The 12,146-nt window shown below is 60.7% G+C and overlaps 1 protein-coding gene across 3 annotated transcripts in view; it reads left to right on the top strand.

Moving 5' to 3' along the window:
• AGAP3 (ArfGAP with GTPase domain, ankyrin repeat and PH domain 3) overlaps positions 1-3,387 on the top strand; it is a 129,413-nt gene extending 126,026 nt beyond the window's left edge. For all 3 annotated transcript variants that reach the window (XM_084508968.1, XM_084508967.1, XM_084508966.1), the window contains 3 exons: positions 270-492; positions 1,565-1,820; positions 2,082-3,387. In XM_084508968.1, the coding sequence (XP_084365094.1) occupies positions 270-492; positions 1,565-1,820; positions 2,082-2,309 (707 nt within the window). In that variant the 3' untranslated portion in view covers positions 2,310-3,387. The remainder of the gene's footprint in view (positions 1-269; positions 493-1,564; positions 1,821-2,081) is intronic.
• The last annotated feature ends 8,759 nt before the right edge of the window (positions 3,388-12,146 follow it).

Raw genomic sequence — 12,146 nt, 5'->3', positions numbered from 1 at the left:
CTGAGGGTCCTGAGGGTCCCCTGCTCTGTGGAGCTGTTTTGTCCCCTCTTGCAAGGAGCCATTCCTCAGGGATAGGAGGTGCCCTGTGACACTCACCCACCTCCATGCTGGTCTGCGGCTCCTTTCTGACCAGCCTGGGGTCCTTGCTCCCTGTGCTGCTGGGGGCACTGCGTCTGGAAGGGAGCTGGTGGGGTCACAGGGGGAGACGGGCCAGTGAGCCCATGCTGCCGTTAACTCTGCCCCACTGATCCCGGTCTTGCCACCTGCAGATCCAGACTGGGCGAGTCTGAACCTGGGCTCCCTCATGTGCATCGAGTGCTCCGGGATCCATCGCAACCTGGGCACGCACCTGTCCCGCGTGCGCTCCCTGGACCTGGACGACTGGCCCAGCGAGCTCCTCATGGTCATGACGGCCATCGGCAACGCCCTGGCCAACGCTGTCTGGGAAGGAGCTGTGGAAGGCTACCCCAAACCCACCCCTGAGAGCAGCCGGTAAGGGAGATGGGGGGGGGACTGCAGAGATGCTTCTCAGGCAACCACACCGGGAGGCTTGAGGGCACCAGGGAGGCTGGGAGCAGCCAGCCCAGCGGAGCGGTGGGCAGGAACCCACAGGCTGCTCCAGTGACTGGGTCCTGCCTGCTGTCCCGACACCAGAAGCCCTCTGCTGCTTCCCCCGTGGGCCCGCAGGGCTCCGTGGCCAGCCGAAGGCACGCGATGGCTGCTGGAGCCACGGCCGGCTGCAAAGCAGAAGGGGTTAACAGAGCCGGCTTGGCAGCGCCGTGTGGGTCTCAGGGGTGCGTCCCTTTCAGGCCCTTGTCTGTCCCTATCGGAGCGACTCTCCTGTCACTCATCCCGACAAGAGCCCATTCTGAGGCTTATCAACGGATAAGAGCGGGTCAGGGGGCGGCGGGAGTGAGCATGCTCGGCGCGGGGCATTGATGGCCGCCCGCCAGATGCAGATGGATAGAATGGCAGCAGATAGCGGCGGCACGGCACGCATCGATCCGCCCGGCCCCGCAGCCCCAGGCGGGACGGACGCTGCCGCAGCCTTTGTTTGCACCAGGCGAGACGGCAGCAGCGATAAGGCCCTCCCGTGGCACGGGGCTGCTGTGCGCAGCAGCTAACCTTTTCTTGCCGCTGGCCGAGGCCCGCACGCAGGCATGGGACAGAGTCCCCAGGCTGGCACGTAATGGACAGGCAGGACAGCGTGCGGGGCGCCAGCGTGGGGTGCGGGTGTCCCTGTGCGGAGTGGCAGCGGTGGGGTCGGGCTGTGGGATGCAGGAGCTGTGTGTGCAGGGCCCTCAGTGCACAGGGCACACCAGGAGCCCTAAGAAGGTGCAGTGGGACCTGTGTGTGTCAGGCTTGGGCCTGGAGGAGAGTGACACGCACAGGGCCCCAGTGACAGACGTGTGTGTGATGGGACACAGCAGGGAGCACGCAAGGATGCCCGCGTGTGAGACACACACACTGCTGACACGCGGTGCGTTTGGGGTAGCGGTGCTGGTGCCCGGTCCCCTGTGCACACAGCAGCCACTGGTGACAGTGACGGTGTCCCACCTGGCAGGGAGGAGAAGGAGCGCTGGATCCGGGCCAAGTACGAACAGAAGCTCTTCCTGGCTCCACTGCCCCAGTCGGACATCCCGCTGGGGCAGCAGCTGCTGCGGGCAGTGGTGGAGGATGACCTGCGCCTCGTGGTGACGCTGCTGGCACATGGCACCAAGGAGGAGGTGAATGAGACCTACGGGGACGGAGACGGGCGCACGGCGCTGCATCTCTCCTGCGCCATGGCCAACGTAGTCTTCACGCAGCTGCTCATCTGGGTAAGGCAGGGCCCCCAGCCTCCACCGCAGCCCTTCTGGGCCTGCCCCGGTGCTTCCCTGCCCCCAGGTCTTGGGGATACCCCTTGTCCATCCTCTTCCTGTGTGTTCCTGCAGGGCACTGCCCTGGCCACCCTTCATCTTTCCCTGTCTGCCCACCCTAGTGCCATGGAGCCCCTCTGCCGGTGCCAGTGCTCTTGCTGCACCAGCCCCGTGCCCACGGGCCTCGTGGTACTGCTGACAGCCGCTTTCTCTCCTGCACAGTACGGGGTGGATGTGAAGAGCCGGGACGCTCGGGGCCTCACCCCGCTGGCCTATGCCCGGCGAGCCGGCAGCCAGGAGTGCATCGACATCCTGCTGCAGCACGGGTGTCCCAGCGACAGCGCCGTCACCACGCTGACCCCCAGCCTGCCCCGCCGCAACACCAACGCCAACAACAACGCCTGCACCACGTTGCTGGCTGAGCTCGGCTCCAGCCCCAGCGCCGTCTAGCTCCCCTCAGGCCCTCCACTCACCGTGCGGCTCCTTCCAGCCCTGCTGGCGTCCAAGGCCACCAGAGCACGTCCGAGGGGCCGCTCACTGCACCCGCTGTGCTCATCCTGCGCCAGGCCCCCTGTTCTGGCTCGGGCAGCCAGCAGCACACTACTCTTTGCCTGGGTCCTGTGTATTCTGCCTGTGCAGCTGGAAAGGGGGAGCTGTGCAGACCCAGAGCTGTCAGCCTGCGGAGGTACCCCACAGCCACCAGGATGGGGGATTCAGTACACCCTGTTCTCATGACCGGTACAGGGGGAGGAGAGGCGGTTTCTGTGTGCCTCCCCACCACCACACTCACTTGTAGATAGTGCAGGGGCTGCAGCGGTTTGGGGATGCTGCCCTCCTGCACAGCCGGTACTGGGGGTGGCGGTCGCTGCACCTGCTCTCCTGGGCAGTAGGGCAGCTCGGACACGTCCCTCCTGCCCTCCTGTGCTGTGCACCCCAGTGCGGGGGGGCAGGTGGGGGGCAGTGGTAGGTGCACGTTTCTCCACCACCCCCGTTTGTTCCTCTATGCTTCTGGCCAGTAGAGGAGGGATCCCCTCGCTGGTACCGCTCCCCTGCGTGCTGATGTAAAGGGAGCATCTCTCTCATGCAATCCCATGGACGTCGACCTTCCCAGCCTCCCTGGTGACCCAGAAGGGCAAGAGGATTGTCACCCTGGGCCCCCCAGCTGTGTCTGTCTGTCTGTAGAGTCACTGTCCCTCCAGGTTCAAGCCCCAAAGCCATACACAGTGTCTCCAACAGCACATCCCCACTGGCTCCTGCTGCTGCCCAGGCGGGGCTGGACTCCGGCTGAGCAAGAGGAGAGAGGAGATGAGCATCTCCCTTGTTTTTGGGCCAAGCCTGCAGCTGAGCGCTGGAATTTCCGAGGCTTTGGACGCTGCTGTGGAACGTCTCCATCACTCGTGTATAAAATGTACATTGGAAATATTTATATGGACACTCTGTATATACTGTTTCTTTGCCATGAATTGCCCTGTGTGTGTTACCTGCAGCAAAGGAGATAAAGGCCAATAAAGCAACCCACCTCCTGCCAGCCTGGCATTTCCGCGTGCTGCTTTTTGGGCCTCCAGTGCAGCCTCCGGCATGTTTCTTCCTGCTTTGAGGAGCTCTGGTGTTTTTTCAGCCCAGACTGGCAGACGACCAGCCCTTCCTTCTCCAGCTCCGGAGCTGGTAACCAGCACGCTGGGCTGAGCTGGGCCCCCCCGTGGCTGTGTCACGGCATCCCCGGGTGCTGTGGGATACCACAGGGACGTGTTCCAGGGAATGTGCAGTGGGATTGGGAACGGGCACATCACAGACGTGCACTAGGCAGGGGACACTCCAGATCAAAAGCGCTGGGACCAGTTGGTCCCTCAACACAGTACGGCGAGTTTAAACAGAGGTGGTTTGGGGCTCCACGGGGATCCATTGACCCCCCCCTTGCCACGCCTGCATCCAGGCTGTGCACTGTGCCATGCTACGGGCTGTGCACTGGGCGCTGGGCTAGGGCTGGTGGTGCTGGGAGGAAAGGACACATCAGGACAGCCCCCAGATCCCCTGCCACAAGTGCTCCACCGCAATCCCCTTCCAGCCCTGCTCCTCCTCCGTGGCAGGGGCTGCCCCACTGCTGCCTGCTGGTGATGGCCCAGGCCCTTCCCCCGGCCCATAACTCATCTCCATGTGTGCCAGCGTCCTGCTGCCGGTCCCCATCCCGGTCCTGGCGCGGGGTCTGACCGTTCTCAGCAGTGCTCAGAGCCAGGCCGGGCTGTCCCCAGGCCCACGCCTGCCCCTCGTGCCCGGCCCCCCGCTGCCCGGCGCACACCGGTGCCTCCACACGCGTGCCCTGGCCCCGGCCCCAGCCCGGTGCTGGGTTTGGTTAATTTCCTGGCGACTGCATTAGCGGGAATGGAAGCCGAGGGACGGCAGCTCCTCTGGGGCCCATTAATCATCCCCCTCAGACAAGCTGCCTTGATTACAAGTGGCAAGAAATTCATTAGGGCTGCGGCTCTGACAACTTTTATCTGCGCGGCTGGATCTGACTCATTAGGCAGCCAAATTAAAGCCATGATGGGCCCTGATGAAATTCACTGCTTGTTTATCTTGTGCGATCTGATACATCTGCCCATACATCATCTCCCGCGCGGGATCCCGCCCGGCCCAGCCCCGGCGCCTCCCTTCCCATCCCAGCCCTGCCCCAGCTGCCGGGGTGCCCCCGGCCCGGGCACGTCCTGCACCCGGCTTTGTCCCGGGGCTGAGGGCCTCAGCCCAGCCCCTCGCCTGTCCCCACACCTCACCTTCAGGGTCTGCCCCGAGGCCAGTTTTGGGCGCTGTGGCTGTGCTGATGGGGGCCATGCGAAGTCAATCCTGGGGCCAAGTGGACATGAGCAGCCCCCCCAAACCCTCTGCCCCCCGTCCACACAGTTCCCATGAAGGCATGCAGCCACCCCCCAGGGCCCCCGCAGCCCCGTTCAGGTTCTGCTGACGATGGCACCACCAACCCAGCCCTGCTGCTGCCCACATCCTGCAAATGATCCCCAGGGAACCAGGGGCTACCCCTCTGCTTGTGCCAGCAGCTCCCCCATCATGGCAGCGGCACTGGGCCCCAGTATTATCCCACTGCACGAGCCCATCTCAGCCCCAGTATGGGTTCGTGTGGTCCTGGGCTGGGCTGAGACAGGAGCAGCTCGGGCGGGTGCCAGGCAGGGCACAGGCCACCCTCTGCTCCCAGTACAGCCCTGCACGACCAGGGGCCCTTATTGCCCGCAGGGACCACGGCAGCTCCTTGGCAGCCGCACACAGACACTACCGCAGCCAGCCTGCACTGTGGAGCTGCAGCAGAGGCTGCGGAGGGGTGCAGGAGCTGCAGGGCAGGAGCAGGGGATGCAGTTCACGCCATCAACATGCCCGTGGTGTGCAGCCTCAGGATGGAGTCCTGCCATGCCTCTGTGTTGGAGCAGCACACACTGCTGGCACCGGCCCCATGGGGCATGGCTGGCCTGCAAAGCCCCACGGGCCCTGTCCCAGCCCCAGCCGAGCTGGGACATTCCCCGGTGACGGTGGGCCAGGAGCAGCTGTGGCGTGGGGCAGCACTGTTCAGCCTCACGGCAGCTGCAGCCACGCACCACCACAGGGCAAGGGGGCGGCTGCTACTGAGCCTTGTCCAGGGCTGCCGCTGCATCACCCTCTTTGCCATGAACAAAGGTGGGACCTCGTGTGCTTCTGCAGGGCAGAGCTGAAGAAGCTGCATGGGGAAAGCCGCCTGCACCATGAGCGGGCACTTCTTTACTGGGACAGAGCACTGGGACAGGCTGGCCAGTGAGGTTGTGCAGTCTCCTTCTCCGGAGATACTCAAAACACGCCTGGATGCCATCCTGCACAAGGTGCTCTGGATGATCCTGCTCAGCAGGGGGGTTGGACTGGGTGATCTTCAGAGGTCCCTTCCAACCTCGGCCGTTCTGTGATTCTGTGCACCAGACACCAGTGGACTCAGACATCCACTGGGGCAGCAGTGGCTTGGTGCTGCATGGCACAGCCCCTCCAGGATGCAGCTGTCCCCTGGGCCATCTGCCTGATATTGCCCTGTAGTGCTATCCCCACCCTCACCACAGTCCCTGCTGGGCTGTCCCCGTGCACCCAGCACCACAGAGCTCCCCAGCACCCTGTGTGCCCAACTGCAGTATGGCTCCCTGCAGTGCAGCAGCGTTATCACAGCTGCCTACGTGATACCTTGAGGAGTCCCGGGGGTGAGGCTGTGCCAGCAGAGGCTCTGCTCTGTGGCTGTGGCAGGCACCCAGCAGGGTACAGCCTGGCAGCTTGTGGGTATTTCAGGGTGCATAGGGGCCAGAGATGGGAAGCAGCACAGAGGCCAGGGCTGAAAGCATGGGAGAAACAGGACAGCAGGGGTGAGGGATCAATGACTGGGCCGGCTGCTTGTTAATTTCAATGGGAACTACAAACCAGGCTTTTTGCCCCAGCCTTATGTCCCTTGAATTAATACCGGATACCCACAGAGCACCTGCGCTGTGCTGACTACCTAGATGCACATTTCCAGGCCTACTGCTGGGCATTTCCCTGCCTCCCCAGCATGGCTGTGCTCAGCGATGGCAGCAGGGTGCTCCCTGCCCAGGCAGCTCGGAGGCCAGGCAGCCACGGGCAGCCTGGGTCGGGGCAGCAGGTAGCAGAGCGCCCGCTGGTCTGTCCTGCGCAAGGCTCAGGGGCTGTGCAGAAGGTGGACATTTGCTGTGCCAGGGCAAACCCATCCCAGCCCTTTTCCAGAAAGATGCTTGTCCCAAAGGGCTCTTCTGCAGAAGGTGTTGGTGAGCTGCCTTGTGCAGGTGCAGGCTGCAGGGACAGACCCGGTGTGCAAGAGGTTTGGAAGGGCTGAGCAGACTCAGCACAGCACAGCGGGTACCGGTGCTTGCTCAGACATGGGGCTGAGCAGCTCCTTCAGGGCACTGCACCCTCCTCTCAGCAGCACCTGAATGAACTGGGGAACAGAGGCTGTGTGGGTTGGCACAGGGAAGACAGCGTGGTTGAAGCAAAGTCAAACATCCCAGCATGTGTGAAAGCCCAGCTCAGCCGTGCAGCACGGCGCCTGCGCAGAGAGCTGCAGGGGAGCAGCCACGTGCCTGTGGGGCAGCACTGGGAGCTGGCGGGTGGGGGAGCTCTGGGCAGCACCCAGTAGGTGGGTGCGGGGACTGTGGGCAGCACTGGCTGTGTGCAGAGGTGATTTTACAACAGATGGCCAGAGCAGAGATCTTTCTGCTGCTCTGCACTTCTGTGTTTCCAGTCAGCTCTGCCTCTGAGAGCTGAGGCATGACAATGTCCTAGCTCCCTGGGTCTGTGCTTGCCAAGATCTGCCACCAGCATACCCCACTACCGCACCTGCACCCCCTGCCCATAACTTCCCCCTGCTTAGGTGGATTTGGCAGCCCTGGCTGTACAGAGAGCATTGGGCACTGCAGGCACGTGAAGTGCTTCACAACTCACCCAGCGCCTGAATGAGCCACGGCAAAGCAGTGGTCCCTCTGGCCGTGGTCCCTCTCACCTCCCAAGCCCCAGTTCCAGCATGCCCTTCACAACTTCCTGCAAGTCTTGGGTTCTTTCCCTTTGGTGCTGAAGGCACACCCACCAGGAGTTTGCTACCAAATCCCCTCTGCAGCTGCACCCTGAGCTCTGCAGGTGCTGCAGGGCTGGCTGTGGAGGCTTTGCAGACGGTCAGAGAGCTCCTGGCCCTTCCCTGGTGCCAGGCTGGTGGGAAGGGAGGTTGTTCCTCTCCTGCCCATGTACCCTAACAGAGACAATTTCTCCCCATGGGAGTATAGGTTCTCTGCATTGCAGGAGTCTTGCAGTGATGACATCCATATCCTGCAGTGATGACACCCATATTGCATGGTGCAATTTGCCTCAAAGGGTGTGCCCCAAGCAGCTGGGTGCATCAACCTCCCACCTCCCCCAGGCTGTGCATCCTTGCTGCAGGGTGGGTACAAGTGTGGTGCCAGCCGTTTCCCCAGACCTTGGCCAGGCACTCCTGGGAGTCCAGGAACATGGTGAGCAGCTCCCTGGGGACACCCCCAAACACACACACACACATCCCCATGGCACAGGCTCCCTTGCAGGACAGCAGAAAAGAGCACAGTGCAGCATTCCTCTGCCCCGCACCGTCTGCTTGTTCTGGGGTCAGAGGGCCCACAGCAGCCACTGCTGCACACCAGCTCTGAAAATAAAAGCATGGCATGACCGCCTGGGAAGCTTCTCTGTGAGCCACTGGCAGCTCCATTAAGCATCTGAGCAAGTCCTGGACAGGCAAATTAACAAACAGCAGCACCAGCACTGTGCTGTGGCCTAGCAAATCTTCATTCAACCTCACTGTTAGAAAATGCTGTGAACCATCTTTGTTGTATGGTAAACCTGGTCCTGAGAGGGGACCACTGAGTCAACAGATATCTCGTGGGACACAATCGCTACGTCTTTCCTAGTTCTTTAAGAACCATTTTCTAGGCAAATGAGTGAGCAGGTCTGTGTCAAATTTGTTCTTTTGTAAAGGATGAAATTGTCCTCATGAGGGAAAAAAAAGGTCTTGTATGTATATGTATATATGTAGAAACATGTAGAAATAAATGCATGCCCATATATATACAATCTCTATGTAGCTACATCTGTATCTTCCTTTTAATGTCTGTGTGTGTGTATGTACAAATGTACGTACCTACACATTTGGGTACCACATAACAGATTTTACTCCCAGACACACGTCAGCAGACACAAGCTGATATGTGGGAAATTCCAGCTTGGTACAAGGAAAAACAAGTACTGGGAAGGTGGTCAGACACTGGACCAGGGGCCCTAAGACCTTGTGGGATTGCCATCCTTGGAGATCCTTGAAGTCAGCTGGACAAGTTTCTCAGCATCCTTAGCCAACCAGGCTGGCTTTGAGCAGGAGCTGGAACAGAGACCTCCACAGCTCCCTTCCTATCTGCATGGCCCTGTCACACAAGGGCCTGTCTTTACTGCCCAGCTTTTCTTTGTTGCTCCCCTCCAGCCCCCCCACACCTCTCACCCCCACTTCCCCTTGTCTAAATGTTGCAGCACCTCTAGCTCCAGCCTTGGAGCACCCTCTGCCCCAGCATCTCTTCTGCCGGGGAGGTGCTGGAGCCATCTCACGCAGTGCCGTTCACTGGAGCGTTGCAGTGCTGTGCTCTGGGCTGTGCAAGAGGCAGCAGCCTCACTGCGATGCACGAGGTTCACGGGGAGCTCCGTTCTGCACAGCGCAAGGAGCACTGTGCTGCTCTGCAGCTCTCTCCAGCACTCCTGGTGACAGCAGTGAATCTGTCACTTCCAGCAGCACCAGGCTGAGCTTCAGCTCTGCGCAGCACTTTCAGTTATATTAACACCAGTGTTTGGAGGGTTGCATTTTGTAGTGGCTCTTGGACTGTGAAGGACCAAAAAAAAAAAAATTATTTATTTTTTTAAAATGAACTTCTGAGCAGCTGAAAGCTCTGTTTTGCTGATCTAGTCTCCAGGCAGTCCATGCACAAGTGTGCAGCCACAGCAGGGGCACTTAGCACTCAGAGTTCATGATGGTGATGGTGTGGTGCAGAGTGGGGGGAGATGGGATAAGAACACAACAAACTGACACTGACATTGGGGCAGGACAAACCAAACCACAGCATCAGCTAGAAATACAAAGTGAGAAAAGGCAGTTCTTGGACCCTAAAATGAGCTTTAAGTCCTTTCAGTGACACTGTCCCCAACCCTGGAGCTGTGGGAAATTTTCAGAGCCCCATATTTAATATTGTACTGCTGTGCCATGCTAGGTTGCTGTGGCACAGACCCCTCGTGTGGGCCCATTTATAGTAACAGAGCACTGCTTATTGCTGCATAATTCTTTTATTATTCGTTCTCCCCCCTTCTCCAGTCTGGCCCAGATGTACGTGTATCAGCTCATGTGCAGGAGCTGATGCAATTGCTGCAAATGGCATTTTGTCCCATTTGGTAGCCGTGTAGGGTAGGTAAGTTAATGTTCTCCCAAGAAGGGAGAAGCAAGGAATACCAGAGCCGTGGTCCTCAGGGGCAGCGCAGCTGGGAGCAGCTCCCCGAGGACATCCACCTCCCCGATCCAGAGCGAAGGCCAACAGATGCTGCTACCCGAGCAGGACGAGCCCACCCTGGGAACACTGCTGCTCTGCAGCTCAGTGGCACAGGGGACCGAGGCAGAATTTGTCCAGCCACGGCTGCAAGAAGCCAGCTGTGCTCTGCTGCCCCAGCAGGTGCTGAGAATCCATGTCATGAAAGGATCCTGCAGAACCGTCTCAGGACCTGCCACAGACATCTCCCTGGAAACAGGCGCCCACCTGGGACATCCAGGAGCACAGCTTTGTTGCAGCAGTTGCTCTGAGCTGCGGCTGCCCCCACACAGGCTAGCCACAGCCAGGAGCCTCAGGACAGGCAGAGCCACTCACCGGTTCTCTGCAGGTCCAGGAGAACTCAGCTGTGCAGGCTGAGCATGGAGCCGTGCTACCAATTAAGAGAATACCTCTGCTGAAAAGGAAAAGGCTGTGGAAGGGGCCTGCCCCAGGCAGCGTGGAGATGTGCCAGCCCTTGCTGTGGCATCAGGGCAGGCACCTAGGAGGGTGCATCTGAATATCAGGAAGCACGTCTGTGCTGTGCACGTCCCAGAGCACTGGCACAGGTTTCTCACAGAAGCTGGGGAGCCTTCCTCCTTAGAGATGTCCCAAAGACACCTGGACATGGTGCTGGGTACCATGCTCTGGGTGGCCCTGCTAGAGCAAGGGTTGGACCAGATGGACCTAGAGGTGTCTCCAACGTCAGCCATTCTCTAACTGTGATTCTGTAATTCTGTGAAGTCAGCTTCTGGCTGTCAGGGGTGCCTCCCACTCTTAAAAGCTGTGTCTCCAAGGGAGGGGTGCCAATGACCAGCTGGACCCCATATAACCCAAACTCCACGTCAAAACTCAGAGAAATCCTGCCTGGCATCCCAGCAGCAGCATCCTACACACTTGGAGAGAGCCTTCTCCCTGTCCAGGAGCCGCTGGTGGGATTGCAATAGGTGTTGCTACCACACAAGCTCCCTGGCTGATGTTCTCCAAACCAGCAACAAAGGCCTTCCTGGCTGGACACCCAGCTGGCAGTGGACCCACATGGCTGCCTGCTCTGCTGACAGTGTGCAGCTGGACCCTGCACAAAACTGGCTCTTCATCAGGCATTGGGGCTGGGTTCAGATACGAGACACCTCCTGGCTTCAGAAGCAGCATCTCATGCAGCGGCTCTCATGAACAGGACTGCTCTAGCTAGCCTAGATACAAGAGCTCAGGGAGACTGAAACTCCTCTCCTGCATCAGCACAGTGAAACCCAGCTCCTGCTGCAGGTTGGAGCAGAAGACACAGTGCCAGTGCCAGCACTGTCTCGTCCACCCTGGCCCTGTGCTCACTGCTGCACATCAGGAGAAGCAGCAGCTGGGAGTGGTGAGACAGCCTGAGATTTTCAAGGAAAGGCAAGACCCTTACCTTCCCCTCCACGCAGCTGTGGGGCAGGCAGCCCGGGCACCCAGCAGTGCCCCAGGGATCAGTGACAATAAGGCACTGGAGCTGCAGGAGGATTTCCCCATTTATTCCCCATGCTGCAATCAGCTGGGGGGGGGAGTGAGGGAGGGGCTCCTCGGGGTTGAGGGAGGAGGAAAGGCTCCAGGGCACGTCTCCAGCAGCAGGCAGCGTGGCTCCAAAGAGCAGGAGGGCACTGCGCCACGGGGCCTTGGAGGTGCCGGCAGCAGAAACGTGCACAAGAGCTGGTGCAGGGCTTCGGGGCAGTCCTGGGGACAGCGGGCAGGGGCAGGGGCTGCAGGGGGATGCAAGCATGGACCTCTGCTCCTCTGCTCAGCCCATGGCCAGCCAGGGCCTGGGACTCGTAGCAGGTCTGCAGGAGAGGGCTTTTCCTGCTGGAGGGTGGCGATCTGACCTCGTGCCGTCTGACCTGGGGGGCTGCTCCTGCACAGGGGCCCGGGAGACTCAAGACACCGGCTACCCCGAGCAGGGCAGGGGACACAGCTGTGTCGGGAGTCCAGGGGCAGGCTCGGCTCGGGCAGGCTGCAGCCAGCGGGGCCTCCGGGGGCGGCGACGGACGGCCCCGGCCCCGGCCCCCTCCCGTGTCTCTGCACCGGCGTCGGACCAGGCCCGACGGCGCCCGGACTCCACCGCTGCTCCCCGCCGTGCCCACGGGCCCCGGCCCCGGCCGCACGTCCTCCCCGGCCCGCGGCAGACCCTCGCGTGGCTCCATAGAAAATAATTTATTGAAAT

The sequence above is a fragment of the Aythya ferina genome, assembly GCF_964211825.1.
Source record: "Aythya ferina genome assembly, chromosome: 2".
Classification (NCBI taxonomy): domain Eukaryota; kingdom Metazoa; phylum Chordata; class Aves; order Anseriformes; family Anatidae; genus Aythya; species Aythya ferina.
Note: the sequence above shows the minus strand (reverse complement) of the source record. Positions and strands in the feature narration are given on the sequence as shown.